This window comes from Anguilla rostrata, chromosome 8 (genome assembly GCF_018555375.3).
Source record: "Anguilla rostrata isolate EN2019 chromosome 8, ASM1855537v3, whole genome shotgun sequence".
Classification (NCBI taxonomy): domain Eukaryota; kingdom Metazoa; phylum Chordata; class Actinopteri; order Anguilliformes; family Anguillidae; genus Anguilla; species Anguilla rostrata.
The window spans coordinates 32,239,611-32,260,374 of record NC_057940.1 but is presented as its reverse complement, the minus strand read 5'-3'; the positions used below and the strand labels follow the sequence as shown (position 1 = coordinate 32,260,374).

The 20,764-nt window shown below is 47.6% G+C and overlaps 2 protein-coding genes across 3 annotated transcripts; both read left to right on the top strand.

Moving 5' to 3' along the window:
* The first annotated feature begins 177 nt into the window (after positions 1–177).
* On the top strand, positions 178–9,831 carry LOC135261446 (KAT8 regulatory NSL complex subunit 1). Its single transcript, XM_064347752.1, has 12 exons — positions 178–2,122; positions 3,862–4,003; positions 4,296–4,393; positions 4,993–5,164; positions 5,646–5,799; positions 6,315–6,509; positions 6,605–6,726; positions 7,011–7,138; positions 7,431–7,557; positions 8,030–8,133; positions 8,676–8,856; positions 9,430–9,831. Exons 1-12 carry the CDS (start codon positions 330–332, stop codon positions 9,787–9,789), a joined length of 3,576 nt encoding a protein of 1,191 aa, XP_064203822.1. The 5' UTR covers positions 178–329; the 3' UTR covers positions 9,790–9,831.
* Positions 9,832–13,640: 3,809 nt separating this feature from the next.
* Positions 13,641–18,635, top strand: aste1b (asteroid homolog 1b). 2 transcript variants are annotated; one of them, XM_064347729.1, is made up of 5 exons: positions 13,641–13,830; positions 14,348–15,696; positions 16,123–16,336; positions 16,754–16,946; positions 17,596–18,635. In XM_064347729.1, the coding sequence occupies exons 2-5, from the start codon at positions 14,362–14,364 to the stop codon at positions 17,885–17,887; spliced, it is 2,034 nt and encodes a 677-aa protein (XP_064203799.1). In that variant the 5' UTR covers positions 13,641–13,830; positions 14,348–14,361; the 3' UTR covers positions 17,888–18,635. The 2 variants fall into 2 exon arrangements, with proteins under 2 accessions (XP_064203799.1, XP_064203800.1); XM_064347730.1 differs by lacking the exon at positions 13,641–13,830 and adding an exon at positions 13,876–14,148.
* The last annotated feature ends 2,129 nt before the right edge of the window (positions 18,636–20,764 follow it).

Here is a 20,764-nt window from a genome sequence, read left to right as displayed (position 1 = left end):
AGTTACTATTATGACTGCTAATATCGCCGTGTCTACTACTATAAAATTGCTTCAATATTATTCTATACACATTATGATAATGTTTATTATTTGCTCATTTAATTGTTTTTACAAGAGAAACTAAGTGTAAATTTCAAGTTCAAATGCAATTTGAGCTTTGGCAATTGTCTGGCGCCTGCGCATTGCGTAAAAGAAAGCTGACTGCCACACAGAGGGGAGAGGCAGTGACGGGCTAGTCAGCAGCCTCGCTACCCGAGAACGCAAGGTCGCTGCGGCGAAAGTGTTTCAGTTTTGCTGCTGCCTGGCCATGCCAACGGACCGACACGGGGATGTATTATTATTTCAATTGGCCTAAAATGAGCGGTAATGCAGCGGGTGTGGGAGGTGGGGCTGCTGGGATACTGCACAGAACACTGGGCAGCGGGGGAGGAGGCTGCGGCGAGCTGGTCAACGGTGACGGAACCTGCGCTGCGGCTGCTACCGCCACTACCACAACTCTAGCGCAGTGCTCAGAAAGAGAAACCAGCGTCGCCGAGGCCCAAGCGTATAACAATCGGAATAATACTTCCTACATCGATGCAGACGTAACAGGGGAAAATAATGACGGGCATGTTGTGAACAATATGGATAATGCTGAGGAGAACAGGGGGAGTGCGGATTCGGGAGAATATGTGCTAGGTTGCCTCAGTGCAGTTAATGGACAAGACGTTCATCTGAAGGAAGCTGGTAGCATTAATATTGATCACAAACCCAGCGGCTCCCAGCACGGGGGCGGGCATAGCTGTTTTATGGCCGCTGCGTCGAGGAAGACTGCGAGCAGGCAGCAGCGGGGTAATACTGGCACAAGTAAGAATACGAACGGAGAGTCCATCTCTGCCGAGAACGAAGGAAGCTCATTGACAGCTACCGCTGAGAATGGCTCTCGGAAGCCTGATCTGACTGTCACTAAGCGCCGTGGGTGCAGTATGAGCAGAGCGCCAAAGAGGGTGTGTTTTGCAGGAACAACGACAATAGCACACTGCGGCATCTCGGATTCTGGAGCTCGTGGTCCTAGGTTGGGTTACTCTCCGCTCAGGAGCACCGGGGGTAAGAGTGTTTTATTACTAAAAAACTATAACCACACAGATACTCCGCAACCCGGATACCGAACACCCACCACAGATGGACATCATCGGGGAAGCAGCCGTGAGTATGTACCCGGCTGTGACAGATCAGATAACTCGATCAGACAAGCTTCAGTGTGTCCACCAAGTGCGGTAACAAACAGCTGTGTGGATAATATTAATAGCACGGATGGACGGCCGCCCAGAACTGCTAAAGGCCGCGTAAGATTGTACAGGGTCCGTTCTTTCGTGGCTACAACATTGGGTTACAATAACAGAGGAAACGGTGGTGTTACTTTGAACGGCGTCACAGATGGCACGCGGGGCGGGAGTACTGTCAATCCCGTGCTCCCTCAGGCACGTCCTTTAGGTGGCCATAAGGGTCTCCCAGACGGCCAAGAAGGGCAGCCGGGGTCTGGTGCCCAAGCGTGCGGTGTCGTCAGCAGCCGCGCTATTGGTAGAAAAGGCCCAGAGAGACACACCAATAGCATTGTTCAAAACGATAGCATTCAAGTACCTAAGGAACAGACTGTGGAGGAAAATGGTGTGGAATTAACCCAGAACAATGCCACAGGGGTATGTGGGGACCCGGCTGAGGGCACAGCCCTGGGAGCAGAGAGGGTGCCTGTGGAAACCCTTAGCGCAGAGGCGCTGGAAGCAGGTGCCAGCCAGGCCCAGCACAGGCAGGGGCAGCTGGAGGAGCGTACAGAGAGGTTGTGGCGCCGCCTGCAGGTGGTGCAGGTGAAGCAGATGGAGAGGCATGTCGTACAGCAGTTGCAGGGGCTGGCGGGGGCCATGGGCCCGAGGAGAGAGGGAGGACGGGCCCGCTTGCAGCAGGCCTCAAGGCCCCCGCACATGCCCAGTTCTGGGGAGCTGAGCAGGCTGGCCAGGAGCTGCAGTGAAGCCCTCCGTACAGCAGAGGGAGCTCTTGACTCTGACCACACCGCCAGTAGCTCTGGAGGGGAGAGTGAGAGTGAGGAGAGAGATGGGGACTCCACCCCAGCTTGGAAGAACACAATGTGAGTATTGCACACACATTAACACTTTGTAACATAACTGCATTTATCCTGCAGGCTGTGAATCCAAACTGCTCTTAACCTACAGGGTTAGGACTCTACCTTCCAGGTGTACTGTATACATGTCAATGATCCTTTACAGGTTGTGGGTGTGAATTTCTTCTGCAATAGGAACCTTTCTCTGTTTGTGTGTGGTTTGCCTGCACACTGCAGGTTAGAGTTACAGAACAGTGGTTTGATTATATGTATGTGCGAGCTACATGACACCAGTTGGGTATATACATTAGTTGAAGCTCCGTGGTGCTCCATATATTTTGTGGGGAAATATCCCTTATTAACACACTGCCACTGCTGCAGGAAGCCAGCACATTTGAAGTGGTCTAGTGGCACATTTTCACTTTCACTGGGCCGCTGGTGCTCCGCAAGTTCCCCATGCCTGCTAAAGGCTAACCATAATTACTGGAGTTTTGGGGTTATTCCAGAAGTCCCCTTCCAGATTGAACTGCTTCCAAAGCCAGTTAATTGTCAACTGAACGTTGGTTTCAAGTCCAGGTATCAAGTTCCATTTTCAGTTGCAGCATGTAAATTCAGTGGAACTTCACTCAGTTACACTGAAATCCATCTCTTTAGAGATGTGCAAAAAAGATTAGTGAAATACATGGAACCGTTTGGAAAATGATGTGTCCCTTTGTCCCTCTTTGCTTTTATGATGCTTAATTGCAGTGCTTTTATATTTTTGTGAGGGAAACCCTTTGCAGCTTTTGTTGGCCGTTTTATTTGCATTGTTTTTGAGTGGTTGCCCACTCTTGCTTTGATCACCACAAGGGGGATATTTGTCTATGAAAAAAACAGGCAGCAAAATATTTTATGTATCGTTCAAAAACATGTACATTTGCACTGATGTGATGGGAAATTAAACCTTAACCAGGTGTTTCGTTTAGCAAAACAAAATGGCTGAGCTGAATGGAAATTATCCTTTCATTTCCTTCACTTAGGATCTCAAAGGTCCAGTCAAGCACCCAATTCTGCCATTGATTTTTGTATTTGGCCTCTTGGGGAACCCTGACCCTCTGTGAGGCACTTGATGCTTTTATCATTAACATCATGTAGAGTAATAGCCTAATAACAGCCCGTAAACACCTTGAGAAATCTGCAAACGTCCAGGCAGATGCGTTTTTCAGGGCCACACATGCTGACTATCGAAGGTTATTTTCATGATGGTGATGATGACGGTCAGGGGTGATGTCATATGATGATGAGGGTCGCTCAGTGATGGGCAAGAGGCTTACCACACCGGCCAAAAATAGCTTCCATTGAATCGCTAAGCTGAACGCCTCACACCCAGCTGCATTGCATCTGATCAGACAACACCGTTGGGAAAAGACCTCATCCTTAATACAGATACTGGGTCAGGCTGGGCACAGAGGGCTGGCTGTCTCCTAGATTAGTGTAGAGGGGGGTGAAGTTTCTTTAATCTGGGTTTCATCTTCCCGAGTCTGCTTCTGCCTCACAGTTAATATGGCCCTTAGGTTTCTCTTAGCTGTATTTTCTTGGGGAAAACCACGGATCCTCTGATGTTCCATATTTGCAGTACCATTGCGTCTCCATCAGACGTGGCAAGGTTGGATTATTACACCTTCACTCGTGCCTCCCTGGAGAACTATGGGAAATGTGGAAGGGAAGGCGACTGAGAAGTTTGAATGGCGGTGTGTCTTAAACTCTCTGCTTTCTCCCTCGCCCAGCCAGAACAGCACTGAATGGCAGTGGGCGAAATGCCGGGCGGGGCTGGGCAGCAGGTGGGTGTGGCTGCAGGCTCAAGTGTCAGAGCTGGAGTACCGAATCCGCGCCCTGACGGAGCTGTATACCCACCTGAGACAGGGCAAGGTACTCTCAATGTGACTCTGACACACAGATGACGCCATTTGCAGTGTGGCGGTGCGTGGTTGTCTCTGTCTTAATGCTAGAACGTGTGTCTGTGTGGTACATGGCAGTTGAGTGAACGGGAGCATGACCCTGCTTGTACACTACTGAACAGCGTGTGCTGCTTGGTGTGAGTGACTCAGGCATAGGTGTTTCAAAGAGCAGCGTATTTTTCCTGTATTGTTTGCTGCATCTGCGGTGTATGTAGGGTTGCCCTGGTAACCGTCGCTGTAACTCTGATCTGTGTCTCCCTCAGGGTAGGGGTGTCCTACAGCCCACCAGCAGCCCGCCCCTCCCAGTGACCCCCTTGCGTGCGTCCCGGCCCTCTCACCCTCCAAACAGCTCCCTCTGCAGGTCAGTGAAAATTAATGCACAGTTACATGCATCACACACACACACACACACACATGCACACGCACACCCACACCCCACACACACACACGCCCACACCCACGCACACACACACACACACACACACCCACGCACACACACACAAATGCCCACGCACACATTCACACACAAAAACACACACACACGAGCACACACACCCGCACAGACCGTGCTAAACCATTCCTACCAGGTATGCTCTTCTCCGGCCCCTGCTGAGGGAATTGAAACCTCGGTCGGTCACGGTCATTTGAATGGACGGCTGAATTTGACTGGGCTGAGACGCACCCTGCTGTGATCTGGCCTGTTTATCTTCTCTGTGGAGAAACATCAGGCCGTAGTCATTTGGCATCAAAGACATCCCATGCTTTATAGTTTTTAATAAAGGGAAACCCAGGACAATGAAGCGAGAAGAATTCTCGGTGTTTTAGTGATGTTTCATATAGTTTAGAGCTCCTTATTCCTGCGGACGCTAACCACTGTAAATGCCGTATGCTGTGAATGTTTTACGACTGGCCCGGAGCTCTGTGCGGTCACTGCACTGGTTCTTCCTCTGTTCCTCCCAGCGCCTCCGAATTGCCCCAGAATGCCCTCAGGAAGAAGCCGACGGAGGAGTCCCCCCACCCGCCCCCCGAACCCCCGGGCTCCCCCCCTTCCGCTGCCAGGGCCCGCCCCCTGCTGCGACAGCGCCGGCGCAAGCTGATCCGCCTCGGGGGGTCCGTGCCGCTCGCAGCAAAGGTGACCGAGCCGGAAGCTTCCGGAAACATCCGGGACTCTGTGTCATTGTAATGCCATCATGGTGGTTCATCACCTTTAATCAGCACTGCTCGTTCCTGGTCCTGGACTGCCACAGAGTCCGCTGGGTTACTCAGCACTTCGCTGATCGATTGAAGCAGCTGATCAGGCAGTTATCTGACCTCACATGCTTTCTTGGGTTGTAATGGGTTGCTGATTTTAAGGGGGAGACAAGTCCAAGTTCTCAAGTTGGTCTCCCCTGCATTAGATCATGCAGTTGGACGTGTATCATTTCCATAAAGTTCTGTACTCTTTAAATTGGGTCAGCAGAGAGGATTTGTAACCCACGGATATGTGGAGTCCAGCTAAACTGTGTCCACTCTGCCTTCACCACTACAGGTGCTTCATAATGCTTGATGTCTGACCACGGTCATGAGTTGTTGTTTTTTTTTTCTTTTCTTTTCTCTCTCTTTCCCTCCCCCAGGCTGTGAGCGTGCAGTGCTGGTGTACACCCCCAGCAGTCTGTGTACTGTGTGCAGACAGCCCTCCCCGCTGTCCCATTGATAAAGGGGCGTCACCATGGGTACAGTGGGCCCAGCTGGACCTCTGTCTGCACCCCGTCCTGTCCTTTCCCCCTGGTGAGTACCACTTCAGAAACTGGTAGAAGGGTGGAGGCCTCCTTAAGATCCTCTGATCATAGTCAAGATAATGCCCTCTTTTCACGATGGTCAACGCAGCACTTATTCCCATCTGTGGCTTGCACAGATTAATCAATGACTCATTGTTCTTTTTTGTTTTTTTTACTTGTTCACTGCAGCTTGGTGAAACATTTCACTTATCTGTTTCTACTGAAAATATATTTTTAAAATTGAAAATGAAAGAAAGACTGGGTTTTCCCCCAGAATGCCACTAGTCAGATGACACACCCGGGCCTTGCTTTTTAGGGAGTGGAAGATTAAAAAAAGCATATTTGTGGGTATGTAATGTGAGACATGCCTCTGATATGAGTATATGTGTTCAGTCCTTTGTCCTCGAGGTCTGTTTTCTGAACCTAATCAGCAGTACTGAATTATGCGCAGCGAGTGCTGTTTGCCATCGATGTGCAGACGTTGTGGATGTGCCCCCATGTAGCTGTACGTGTGTGTTTGGACAGACGTGCCCCTGGCGCTGCGGTGTGGAGTCCCGCCGCGGGCCGGCCCCCGCTCCCACAAACCCGCGCGGCCGGCGGGGATGCCGCCTCCCCCCTCCTGGCTGGCCAGGCGGGGCCCGGGCTCCCAGAAGCCGGGCAGGCTGAAGAGAAGACCAGCCTGTGCCCCCCCGCTGCACGGCCACCTCCCCCCTGCCCACGGTACTGCTGGGCCCCGCCCACTCTGTGACGAACCTCCCGTTAGCTTAGCCTGCTTCTCTAACGCGCTGCCTCTCCCCCCCCGCGTCCCTCCGCAGACAGAACAGGCGAGCGGCCCCAGAGAGGCCTGGTCAATCTGCCGTTCCTCTGCCAACGGACGTGTTCCACAGACCTCACCTTCCGACCCGCCACCCCCCCGGCGCCCGACACCCCCACACAGGTGAGGCTGCAACGTCAGGTGGAGGAATAGACGCCGCACAGGTCCAGCTGGATCGGATTCCCAGGGCTCTCCTCTCCATTCCTTCTAGAGAGTTCTCTCAGGCCTACAGGCTCCGGTGGTGTATGGAATACAGCTGTGTGATTTAGCATGACACAGAGCCGCTTTACGGGCTCTTCAGTACAAAGTATTTATCTTTTGCATACTGGTGGTTTTGTATGGTTTTGTTTTTCACATTGTTCAGACTGATTTATTAGTCATTCACTGTCTCTCTCTCTCTCTCTCAGCCCACACGCCGTCGGCGAGGGGAGAGCTCTTTTGACATTGATAATCTGGTGATGCCTCTGGGTTTGGCTGGTCTAGGGGGCGGGGCCAGAGTACAGAAACTGCAGTACAAAGAGATCCTCACTCCCAGGTTAGTCACAGACCCTACAAACTCACAAGTACGCAAGACACACAGCCACCACGCACACAGACACAGTGGCCACACAAGCCCTGTGGAAAAAAAAATTTCACACATATGAACGCGTTACCTGGGCCATTATTGAACGATGACAGCGGCAACCTCCCATTGTGCTTTCCCCTCCCTCCCTCTCTCTCTCTCTGTCTCTGTCTGTCTGTCTGTCTGTCTGTCTGTCTCTCTCTCTCTCTCACTCTGCCTCTGTCTGTCTCTCTCTCTTTCTCACTCTCTCTCTCTCCGTCTCCAGCTGGAGGCAGCTGGACTCTCCCTCAGCGGTCCCTGCTGGTCAGGTGCCCCCCAGCCCTGATCCCCCTGAAGAGGAGCAGAGGGCCACTGCAGAGCAGGAGCAGGAGAAGGAGCAGGAGGAAGAGGAGGTGTGTCCCTCGTAGAGTTGCTCCTGGGTTCTGTGACTGGGGTGTTTGAGTGTGCGCACTGGAAGTTCAGTAGTCTGTCCATCCTTACCTTTAAAGACAAACCTGCCCCTCTGTGCTGTATGTGCGTAATGGGGTGCACACACACACATTTGCGTGTGTGAATGTGTTGCTGTGCTGGTTTGTATGTGTGCACACACGCATACTTGTGCGTGTTTGTGACTGTGTTCCTGTGCTGGTTTCTTGCCTGTGTTTGTGAATGTGATCCTGTGCTGGTTTCTTGCCTGTGTTTGTGACTGTGTTCCTGTGCTGGTTTCTTGCCTGTGTTTGTGAATGTGATCCTGTGCTGGTTTCTTGCCTGTGTTTGTGACTGTTCCTGTGCTGGTTTCTTGCCTGTGTTTGTGAATGTGATTCTGTGCTGGTTTCTTGCCTGTGTTTGTGACTGTGTTCCTGTGCTGGTGTGTATGTGTCTCAGGTGGAAGATCTTTCGGACGCTGCCTTCCTGTGCCGGCACGCGCAGTGTGAGCAGAGGGAGAGAAGTCGCTGGGGCAGCTGGGCACAGCGTCGGCGTAGGGGCAGGTACGCACACACGGAATTTAACTGCGCGATACGTTCAAAACTTTGCTGCATATGTGAGACATTAACACTGCTATATATTAAATGTACCATACTTACAACACCTTCTAAGTGTACATGTGCAAACTACAGCATGTACGCACTACTGTTCCACAAGCAAATATGATATGTAAATGTAAGATATGTATATACATTTACAGGTTTGTAAAATCATACACCTGCAAGTGTAACCCATGAAAGTGTAAAACCTTAAGACAGAAATAATTGTAATACAGATACTCAATCCCCTCTGTGCATGTATTTTCAATGGACTTTACTGATTAGAATGTTCCTAACTGAACATTCTACTGCTGATGTAATAATTGGCATAATAATTGAAAGCAATAGAGTTCTAGGACACTGACTTAGAACTTTGAAAAAACATTCCAAAAATTCTACTCTTCAAGGGGTTAAAATGGAGGCGGGATATTCAGAAACCCATACATGCTTGCTTCGTGCCGTGGAGAAGTCGTTGACATCTGTGCTCCTCTCGCCACCTCTCCCAGGTCCTCCTATCGCGGTGACGGGAAACTGGGCCCCAGGACGCCCGAGCAGCCCCCCTCACCCGAACCCAGGGCCCGCTTGCCTTCAGACGGTGGCTCGTGGCCTTCAAGTCCGCAGGAGACTCCCAGCACCCCCGGCCCTGTGGAGGAGCCCTCCTTCTTCGCTCTGGAGGAGGAGCAGCTGGTGAGGAAGGGTGCCATTTAGAGCGGAGCTCTCACAGAGCGCTTGTGGCGGCGGCGGCGCTATGTTTGCGTTTGAGGTGCTTGGGTCGACTCTTCAGAGTCCATCTGTGCAAAAAGCTCAGTGGCAACAGATGAAATTCAACTGTCCTGATTTTCTGTTTCTATCAGGATTAATAAAACGATGATAAGATAGTCATTACATTAGCTTACGCGTTGGAAACAAAGAGGAAATCAATGAAAATGTTGGTAAGATCCAATAGAACAATATAGATTGCATATTGTTAATTATTCCTAGCCATACTTCCTGGCTCACTGTGGGTATCAACAGGAAGCAATATCCTCAAATCACCATCAGCATTGTACTAATGTATGGTACCAATATGTTTTTTAATTGGCTGTGTCCCTCTTTGTTTTGTAGCGGTTGACAAGATGATGTCAGGACAGTCTTGTCTCTATTTTATAATAGCTGAATTCTACTCTCTGAGAGGACTTAAGGGTCAACATGCTCAGTACACGTTTCGCACGTCTTCAAACGCAGGCAGTGCACAGAGCCGTTGTTCTTTTTCTGTGTCAGGCGGCGTTGCCATGGGAGCGCCGGTCGTTCCCGCTGTCAGAGGCAGAGCTGCAGTGGCTGCAGGAGGAAGAGGAAGAAGAGCACCCGGAGGACCCTAGCTCCACCAGCGCCCGCAGCCAGAGCACTGACTCGGGCATCTCCGTGGGCAGCCTGGAGCTCTCCCCCATCGCCCTCTTGTCCCCGCCACCACCAGTCCGCCAGGGTCAGGACCTCTCCCCAAAACCCCCGGCCGCCTTCCCCTCCGAAACTCAGGACTCCCCCTCCCTCCAGCCCCCTGAGTCATCCCTGCCCCCTGTTCCCCTCTCCCTTTCCCCTAAGCCACCCCCTCCGCTGCTGCAGACACGCCCAGCCCCCAGCTGAAACGCAGAGCGAGGGAGTGGCCCCGCCTGTTTTGGTACCTCATGACACGCCCACTGCAACCAGCTGGAGGAGGGCCCAACCTGGCCCTGCACCACCCCTGCACCCCGCCCTTTCTCCCCCCCAGTCCACTTCACTGTTGGAAGTCACGCATGATTGGACGGCCCAGTCTGTGCAGTGTATTCTGTTTGTTTGATATTTGGTTTGATATTTGAGTTTGTGTATGCTTTTGTTCGTCTTTGTTTTGCCGTCTATCCCCAGATATTTCTGTTTAATAACAAATTGCAGGCTATCAGTCTATGTCAGCATGTTATTTAAATAGACCTGTTACCGTCTACTTGGGCATTGTATTTACTCAACAGCAAATAGCCACAGATATAAACATAACTTTAACATTATCAAACTAAATAAATTGGACCCTTAAATCAGAAAAGTAGGCTGGACATCCATTGTAATAACAGCATAATCTTTACAAGCTATTTTTCAAACACTGACTGTGTGTCAGTCATTTAATTGGTTTCTAAGGGAGTAGCTTATGGAAAACTGCACTCGGAATTCATAGAAATTTGATTATTAAAGAGGCTAATTTTTTTGTTAGTTTTTTTTTTTTTGGGACAAAATCACCAGATGTAAATTGCAACTCAGTTCTTAAGCTACTGTCCCTTGTGCTAGATTTAAATTAAAAGAATGGAATTGGGTGTATTGTTAGGTATGAGTAAATATGCTCTTTTGTTCTTTTCAGAAGCACATTGTGAGATGTGCCTTTGTCCTCCTGCTTGTTTGTTGGTTTTGTGGAGCTACCCAGCACCCTGTGTGTCAGGGGAACCCCCCCATCACCCCGCACCCCCCCCCCCCCCCCCTCCCGTAGCGGACTGGTCCTTTCCACTGACAAGAGAGGCCTTGTTGGAGGAAAGAAAAAAAAATTTTGTAGAAAAAAAAAGGAAATCACTATGAGTAATAATGAAATACATTACCAGAAAACGCACAGTGCTCTAAATGCGAAGATAACATAAAATAAAACTTCTCAAATGGAAACTGGCCTTTGTTTGACCTCTGTTATTGAGAACAAGCAAACATCTCTGCCAAATATATAAGGAGCTTTATGAAAAATTCCTTTTTTACTTATTTCTCCCACCAAATAGGCAAGTATGGTAACTTGCATGGCATGGATGTAATGGGAGGGCAACAGCTACAACAATTGACAATAGAACATACTTTGTGCATAATAAGCACAATTAGGAATTACTCTCAAATGGTACTGAAATACTGTATAAGCTTACTGCAGTTGAATTTAGCAGAGACATTATCCCTATCCATTACTGAGGCTTAAAAATAATCTACAAATGTAATGTCACTGTCACTTCACCTTTTGGGGTTGAATGGTTGTGAGATTTAAGTGTGAACCCAGATCCTAAAATAAAGAAGTGGGGACCATTGAGCAATGCCAGTGTGCATGCCACATCACTCAGTCTAGTGCAGTGGTCTCCAACCCTGGTCCTGGAGAGCTACAGGATCTGGTAGTTTTTGTTTTCACCTTAAAATCAGCACCCAATTGAGACCCAAGACACCGGGTGAGTTCAGTTAACTGTGTAATCAACTGCTCTAATTGATTCATGAAGTGCAGAGTCACTATGAAAACCAGCAGACCCTGTTGCTCTCCAGGAACAGGGTTGGAGACCACTGGTCTAGTGCAATCGTGTAGAGAGAAGCATAGATGGAAAGGAGAGAGAAACAGAAATTTTGACACCAGGGGGCACTCTTACCATATGTATTAATCACATATGAAGCACAGGAGTGGTCAGCGTGTAATCAAAGTCTAAAAAGAAACACTTTGAAATGCACAAAAACCATGCCAGACCATGCAATTCCTCCAGGACTGGATACTCACACACGTGTCCTACAGAGAGAACTGGGCAAATCTCAGCTGAATCTGACGTCTGAAATGCTACTTAATGTAATCAAATATATGATGTAAGATAATTGATCAGCTCTATGTTCAAGAATAATAAGCATTAGCAGAGGAAGAGTTATCATGATGCCATATGTGTGTTTCTCACAGTCAAGGGATTTTAGTTTTGTATTTTATTTTGCTTTTATAATAACCAAGTAGTCTACCTTGGCTTTTTGGGTAGTCAATATTCTTGGAGGCACAGTATTTGTGTTGGTTTTCTGTTGCATTCTGTTACCCTGGTTCAGTTAGCTAACTGGCTGCATACACCAACTTGTGGAATTAGTTCTTCTCCATGTTCTCTCTAGAATTAGGGCATAGTAACATGTTCCATACAGGGACCGGTCTTTAATCTGTCATTCACAAACTTATTCAGAAAGGGATACTGTCCTCCTTTCCCATCCCTGGCCATGCCCCCCCCCACCCCCAACCCTAACCTCCTAACCCTAACCCCCCCCCCCATATTCAGCATATTGCCTATTTGTCAATGCCACCACTAGAGGGCCTTATAACTGCTACAGATAATTTCCACTTGGCACTCAATACATCAGATATAGTTCTTTCACACATATCAATTATTTGAGGATTTGAGGTGAGAGAATGTTGTCTGTTATGCTGTCTGGAGTTTGGGAACTGGTTGGTAATTCCCAGCAACATGTCATGTATTATTTTCAATTCATATAATTGAAAATTACAATATAATTTTATAATAAAGTTGTAAAATAGAAAAAGAACTACTGTTTATTCGTCTTTAGTATTTGCATAAATTAAGCCAAGAAAACGTATAGTTTGGGCCAGTCAAGCTAGCGTGCAACTATGACTATTCTGTTCAGGACCAAATATACATATTTATTTCCATTTGCATTAAGCATTCCCCTTTCCCAGCCGCTTTATATATTTCAGAGGGGACCACATGCTTTTCTAAGCTTTCAAAGATTCACAGAGGAGGTTTCAGGGATGAGTATGAACACAAATGTCTGAGGTTATGAATAATCCATATTTCTCAAGGGTTCATATCTCTGAGGTCATTTATGTCATTAATGTCAGTCCTGCAGCATATCACTCGATGGCTGATGCAAACATTTCATGTACGTATCTGCCAATAGCACTTGCACTGCAGTCCCTATTCCCAATTCATAAGGGTTGTGATAGAAATAAGATTCTAGTAAAATTGCAGTCTTATTTTTTGTTTTACTGTATAGCATGATTGATCAATAATTGGTTTTGTAACTTCTATACTTCCTGAAAAAAATCAAATATGCTAAGGGCTTGTGTAAGTCAGAAAAAGGATGGGCAAATTGTTTCAGTATTTAGAGTCACATATTAGTCACTTCAGTTATAACTTGACAAGAAGGTTTACGGTACATCCCAGTTAAATTTGTCTAGTGTATTATGTCTGCAGCTAATAATTACATTTTTTAAATTCGCTGCTGTCACTGCAATTTGGCACTTGTGTCCACGATTAACATCCATGTACCCACATGAAAGATACAGTACTGTAAGAAGGGTTTACAAATAGCCCACTCTTGGGGTAGACACCTTTATTTTTGTTGATATTCGACATGTTATTACGGACCTATCATAATTAATTATGTTTTGCTGGTAATAGGTTAGAACTCTTTCAGACCAAGAAGTATTCCTCTTATAGTGGATTCTTGTGGTCCTGATCGGCCAAGAATGGACTGAGATATTATTGAAAGCTTTTATTTCAAATTAAATAGATAGACCACAAACACCTGCAACTACGGCTTTGCGACTGTATTGCTGAAAGACTGACAAAAGCAACTGCCATATTATCACTAAAATGGTGTAAAGCAAAATAGAAACGATGACGCGCCTCATTTCGATTCAGGACTACATTCCCCATGTTTCAGTTCGCCCCGTCGGAAGCGAAGGAGCCAAAATAGGAGGATGTGCCGTGTGCTCTGGCAGTGACATGAGGGAAGAGTCGCCTGCAGCGCTGTGCATGTGAATAACCGAACTAGTAAATAAGAACAGTTCTGCGGGTGAAATACACTGAACACATGAACTGTTATGTTCTTAAGGTGTTTATTAACTTATCGTTATCGTTAGCATCTCTGCGTTCTGAATCCACGGTAAGACAAAATGCTTTAACTTAGAAATGTGAAGTTAACCTTTTTGCTTGCTTACGTCGTTTTAAGTTGGCTCAATTATTAGCGCATTATTAGCCTTTATTGTAATGATTCGCCCGGTTAGCTAGCTATTTATCTAAATTTTATTCACCTGGTTTAATTTTTTCAGTAATAGGTGTACTGTAAAGCGTGTAAACCAATAAATACCTTTTTTCAAGGCATGATAACATTGCTATTTTTCGAAAAGCAAAAAAAAAAACAGCTGTGAAGGTAAACCGTGTTACTAGTTAATCACGTCCAAGCTGAGCCTGCAAATTCCAGGTGAATATACATTATACTACAGTCATAAATGTTTTATTATGAAAGCCTGTGATTCTTATTTGCTTACATTTCTTTGTATTGTAGTCCAATTTAAAACATTTTATGGTGGCTGTAACTATGAGGAAGAAGTTTTTATAGTTGCTGGTGGAGGCTGCAGTCACCCTGTAATTAATAACCTTGCCAACTGTGATACCTTCAGGAATTGCAGAAACCATGGGTGTTCAGGGACTCACAAGTTACATGGAAGAAAACAGGAGGCTGTTTTTTAAGGACCTGAAGCTGAGTAACACAACACTTGTAATTGACGGCTGCAGCTTGTACTTCAGACTCTACTTCACCTCAGGCTTGGACCAGCAGCGTGGGGGAGACTATGACTCCTTTGCCAACCTCATCCAGCAATTCTTTGAGGCCCTTTCCACCTGCAACATACGGCCCTTTGTCTTGCTGGATGGGGGCATCGATTACACCAACAAGAAATTTCCAACACTAATACAGCGAGCCAAGAGCAAGATCAAGGAGGCCGATGCTCTGTCAAGGGGCTCCCACGGTTCGATCTTGCCACTCCTCACCAGAGAGGTGTTCAAACAGGTGCTGTACAGCCTTCATGTGCCCTTCATCCAGTGCGTAGCTGAGGCTGATTGGGAGATTGCCTGCTTGGCCAATCAGTGGAACTGCGCAGTGCTAACTATGGACAGTGACTTCTATGTCTTTGACTTGAAAGGTGGGTATCTCCCCTTCGGGTTTTTCCAGTGGCAGAACATTGGCGTGTGCCAGAAGACCTCCGAGAGGTACATTCCAGCCTTGCATTTCTCCATCAACAAGTTCTGCGCCCGCTTCAACCACATGAACAAAGAGCTGCTCCCTCTCTTCGCTGTGATGGCTGGGAACGACTACACCAGCGCAGGGTCCATGGAGACGTTTTTCAGCCGCGTCACCTTCCCGCAGTCGGGCCAGCCTGCGTACAGCAGGACGCAGGCCCGCATCGACAACCTGCTCCACTGGCTGTCCCAGTTCACCGGGCCGGAGCAGGCCATGGACGCGGTTCTGCAGGTTGTCGGGGACAGCGCCCGGGATATCACCCGGGCCCTGCTGTCCGCCGGGATGCAGGAGTACAAACTGTCCCACAGCAACCTGGAGCGCTACTTCACGCACGGGGCCGCGGTGACCAACCTCCCGGAGCCTGTCAGAGCATTGCCCGATTGGCTCCGGGCCGGACTGTCCAGCGGTCGCTTACCCTCCTTCATCCTCGACGTCCTGGTGCTGCAGAGGACCATTCTCATAGTGCAGGTGGAGAACTGCCGGCTTCCCAGCAGCCACGCCGCCTCCCTGCCGATCCGCCAGGTTCTGTACGGGCTGCTGCTGGACGGGCACAGGAAGCCTCTCCAGGGGCGGGGCAGCAAGCAGAGAAAGGCCGCCAGCGCGAACGAGGGCAGCCCGCTATACGGCGTGCAGGAGTTTGACAGGCAGTCTCTCGACTTGAGTGGATCTCATGTTCAGGCTGTTCTCCCACGTGGCCTTCAGCAGCTGCCTCTGGAGAAAATGAATGAGGTAGCTGAGCTCACTCCCTGTGTCAGTGAAGGCTTAATGCACTCTGTGGGACCTCTAATGAGCAATGGGCTCAGATTAAACTTGATTGCGCATCCTTGCTAATTAGGAAAGAACATCCATGCAATTCCATCCAGCTAACCAGTAATGAAATTACCATAATTTATTTTGATCTCATTCACTGCTGAGCCAAAGGTCGTTGTTCTCAATGCAGTGCTCAATAACTGGGCATTTAACTTCTTGACCTAAATTTGATGCCCAAAGAGGTCTTGTATGAATTTACACCAAACATCTCCAATCAGGTCTTTCACTGAGGAGCCCTATGAATGGTGGAAAACATTTCTGAGCTTCCAGCCTATGTGGTAAACCATGGAATTCATGTCACGTATGTTTCCTTGTGTATGTTTCACATCCTTGCTTGTTTTTTAGGTCCCTTTACCAGTCCGACTTCAGGTGCTCCTGGAGACTTTGGGAGTAGACGAGTCCATTGCCACAGCCGTTCTCCCTCACCTCAGCTTACCTGTGTGCGTTACCTGCTACTGGCTAAGCAGCTGCAAGCCCAAACCTGACCTGCAGATGGTCCAGGCCCTGCTGCTGGGCATCGTGTATGGAGAGCTCTGCAGACTTGGAGGCAACCAGAGAGGTGCAGCGGCTAGCACAAATCCTATGGCGTACTGCATGTCTTCTACACATACACTTACTGTGTGACCTATATGCAAGGCATATCAAGGGATGTTTAATCTGTACTGAGAGTTCCGTATCATCAGTGACAACTAGTGAACACTCTGTATTCTGTAGTTGGGAACACATTGTATCATATACACTAACATGCAGTATGGCCTCATCTATAGCTGGGTACGTATTGATAATGGAGTTCTCATTCCACAATATGTAGCATGGGAATACTGTATCCAGTGGAATGCTGCCTGTCCTTGCCTTTGATCTTGCTCTTACCGGTGTAGCGTCAGTAGATCTGTTATGTCTCTGTAGGAAACTCAATGGCTGAACTGAGACACTGTTATATCATTAGTAATGGTCTACGCCGCTCCTGTCCCTCTAGGGCCAGCGGCTGGGTATCCGGGCGTGGGCGCGGTCTGCGATAGGCTGGGCAGGCTGCGGGTCAGGGCGGGTGAGAGGAAAGGCTTGGACCTGGACGTGACCCATGCTTACAGCCAGTGGCAGTCCTGCCTGTGGATGAGTTTCTACCTGAACCAACTGCTCTGCTGTCCACTGCCAGAGCCAGAGTGCACCTGGTACAGTATGCATGACTGAGCCCTGCTCTCACAAAGCGCTCTTTACCTGTGAGATGCCTTACCCTTTCACATGTGGAATATTGTATTTCAAAAATATGTACTCCAGGAGAAGTAGTCAGGAGAAAGATGAACATTCATATTATCAAAAACAAATGCAGACTGTGGCTTGTTTGTTATTTTCTGTCTTATAACTTACACTTTCTTGAATAATTTTTGTGAGCGATTAATTCCACAAAACCAAAGTTGCATTATTAGCTGGTCACATGATCACTGCAAAGTCTGACCTTCCTCTGCCCCCTGTTGTTGGCGTTCCTAGTCATGAGCAGGTAGGTCCTCTCAATGAAAGGCTCTTGGTGAAGGCGTGAATTGGTCTGCTGAGTGAGAGGCTCTTGGTGAATGGGTGAATTGGTCTGCTGAGTGAGAGGCTCTTGGTGAATGGGTGAATTGGTCTGCTGAGTGAGAGGCTCTTGGTGAATGGGTGAATTGGTCTGCTGAGTGAGAGGCTCTTGGTGAATGGGTGAATTGGTCTGCTGAGTGAGAGGCTCTTGGTGAAGGGGTGAATTGGTCTGCTAGGGGAAAGGCTCTTGGTGAAGGGGTGAATGGCTCATGCTCAGTTCATGTTGAGTGTTTCCCGTCTCTCTCGGGACAGGCTGTACAGCGGGACGTTCACGCACCGGGCAGTGAAGGAGATAAAGGGGGGCAGTACCCCAGAGGCTCTGCTGGCAGGAGCCCCCTTTCCTACGCAGCTCTACAGTGCCATCCAGGGGGCGGTGTGGCGCTCTGTGGGCGCTGGCTTCTTCGCCTCCTCCTCCGGTAGGAAGAGGAGGGGCAGGAGGCAGTATAATGTGGGCGGAGCCACACAGAGGCCCCCTCCCACCCAAGGTGTGGTCAACAGGTTTGCTCTACTTACGTTCGATGACGATAATTCTGTGGAAGTGTAGGCCGCTCTCAGTGTGCATTTTTAATGTTGCAGTCTTAGGAGGAGACTGTTGCAAACATAGTGGCATTCCGCTTGTTATTTCAGCTCAGGAATTGCTTGCCCATTTGCACTGTACCTAAAAATACATTTTAATAGCATAGCTGGAAAGTTTTTACATTTTGCAATGCATTCAAATGTCATTCTTTTTAATACTCACTTTTCATTATGTGCGGATTTCTATTTATAGAGGTCGTATTTTAAAGCCTTAATTATTGTAACTACAGTGTGCGGCAGCTAACTGCATAGAGTGGAGATGCCTTGGAAACCACTTGTTTGAAAACAGCTGGGCTATTTATACAGGTGAATCACTGACCAAATATCTTTTTGATAATGTACAGCTAAAAAAAAAGATAAATAGGGTCCAAAAGGTGCTGGAGAAATGAATTGTGCAGTTTGTGTTTTTATCACTTGTATTTTTTAGACTGAATTTGTGGTTTTCTGTTAGAGACTAGTGGACTTTGAATTTCTGAAAGTCCCGGGCAGCTGAGCTTTGTGCATGAATGCTTAAACTGTACTGGCAGCACAAATACAATTGAGCGTAGTAATTGCAAACAAAAACCGTCAATTTACACGGTGACATATATACTGCTGGAATTCAAAGCCTGTCTTATGCCACGTACCTGTGCAGTGGTCCAAGAAGCAAGATCTTATTTCTAGAAAAAAAAACTGAATAAAGCTTTACTTTTGGCTTTTCTAGCCAATGCATGAAATTTGTTGATGCTGTATTTGTGCAAGTTAAAAACTGTCCCTCATGAGGTTTTCACTTACACATCACATTCATTGTTAAAAACACACTACATTTCCCAGTGTACCTTTGTACATTTGTAACATTACTCTGATCCGCCTTGGTTGTGCACCTCAGGTTTTATACTACACTTGGCCTCCTGTGCATTTACTGCTAATCTAACACATAGTTGTAGTGCTGCAGAGATCTGATGGACAATCTGATCATTACAGCCACAGCCTCATCCAAGCCCCATGCTCTGAGTAATGACGCTCTGTGTGATGAGCAGTAGACTGTTAGTGTTCCTCATATACATGATAAAGTGCACAGAGTACGAGATTAACCCCACAGGGAATTTACCCAATGTGTTGTTCTGCAGCGAGTCCCAGGTGGACAGTCGCTGTGTCTCTGTTAATGCCAGTCAATACAGACGCAGTGTGAACGGCTGTGCCATCTGCAGCTGAAGCACTCTGCAGCTTCAAATGATGGAAAGAGGGTCACCAGAGTGAGGGTCACAGAAGGGTCACTTACGCATTTCTATGGTGATTCTATGGGTATTTCACATTAAATCTTTCGTAACTTCTACAGTAAATCATTTAACTTGTAGTCACTCAATTTTTTTATTCTTTGGAGGTAATAAGTATTTGGAAGTGAAATTTTGGAAGGGTTTCAGATTTGCTGTCCATTTTAAAATTTCTTAACATTGCAATATTTCACTTCTGTCCATCAATACTTTGTGCAAAAATACCTATCTGACATAAATCGGGGAGAATGAATTTGTTTACAAGAAATGAATTGTCAGACTCTGCTTCGGATCTGCATAGATTCACTGAGCTGCCTCAATCTCTGTACCAAGTATAATCCTACATCTCAAATAATATATAGGTCAGTGAATGGACAGATTAAATAAATCCTGCAGGCTTCACAAAAGACTACAAATGGACTGTTTTTGCAAACTGCATTCCTCCCCCAATCATTATCCATCATAACATTCTGTAGCACAACACCACCCTCTACAGGACGTGTTTTCCATTGTTTTCTTTCCATACAATGTTGCACACATGTAACAGTAACTTTAATATCATGAGACTGTAAATATTCCATATGAAGAAACACTTTTTTTTTTTTTAGAAAAATAGGTTTTGATTTTGTCTTTTGGATGGGAAGTTAAATTCCGTTGTGTTCCACAGATTGAAAAATCCATGCGAACTTGATTAAAACAGATTTACCACTTGTGGCCGAATCAGTTTGATAGTCCGTACCTCATGAAGTAAAAGCTTCGGCAGCTTCTGAGCTTTTGCAGGCACGTCGTCGAGCTGCGCGGTGAAGCGCCAGCAGGTTGACCGCTTACGACCGTCTCCTTTACGGTTGCAGTTTGTCCCCTGCGGCGCGTCACCGTCTCCGTTCAGGCGGAACAGGCTGCTGACTCGGCGGGTTTTAACGTGTCTTCACGCGGCTCCAGTCAGCTGGGACTAGCGGCATTAATAGGAGTCACAGGACCATTCAAAACAACAACAAGTACAGGCAGGGGAGGGAGGGCCACAGATTTGTGCTGGCAGACAGATGGGCCCCTGACCCTGGGGGTATGCGCAGACTCGACTCAAACTCAGAGGCGGGGCGGGAGGCGAGACCGGAGCTGATCCCTCGCTGTTTATGTTAAACTGTCAAGTGTCCCATTCTGTATTACTGTTTAAACCCTTTCTCTTCTCTTCCTCACAATTTGCCTTGAGAACCTGAAGCAAGCAAGTCCCTTCTTTGTCTAAACAGTTAGCCAATTTAGCTGTGAACACGAGATCATTTGTGCATCTGCTTTGGTCTTAAAATATGAGCATACATTCATGTCATTGTCAAAACATTACATAAAACCACCTCTATCTGTCCCCAGACTGGAAAGCACCCAACAGATCCTGTTCTCACCGAACAGACGCGTTTGCCGAGCAGGCAGCGGTCTCCAGGTCGCTGCTGGGGCGCCTGCTGCACCTTGAGCCCAGCACTTAGCCTGAACCGCCTCAGCCACATACAGTTTATAAATGGATTATCTGAAAAACGCGTGGCTTATGACAGTCCCGCTTATGGCCATCATATATCAGAAAAAAAGCGATGCTCTCTACTTTA

Bases quoted from the DNA above. Each gene is read 5' to 3' on its own strand.
- LOC135261446 (XM_064347752.1), top strand. From the start codon at position 330: ATGTATTATTATTTCAATTGGCCTAAAATGAGCGGTAATGCAGCGGGT. The intron at 4,004-4,295 runs GTACTCTCAATG...TGTCTCCCTCAG, and splicing joins CCCACCTGAGACAGGGCAAG to GGTAGGGGTGTCCTACAGCC. The intron at 6,727-7,010 runs GTGAGGCTGCAA...TCTCTCTCTCAG, and splicing joins CGCCCGACACCCCCACACAG to CCCACACGCCGTCGGCGAGG.
- aste1b (XM_064347729.1), top strand. From the start codon at position 14,362: ATGGGTGTTCAGGGACTCACAAGTTACATGGAAGAAAACAGGAGGCTG. The intron at 15,697-16,122 runs GTAGCTGAGCTC...CTTGTTTTTTAG, and splicing joins CTCTGGAGAAAATGAATGAG to GTCCCTTTACCAGTCCGACT. The intron at 16,947-17,595 runs GTACAGTATGCA...CTCTCGGGACAG, and splicing joins CCAGAGCCAGAGTGCACCTG to GCTGTACAGCGGGACGTTCA.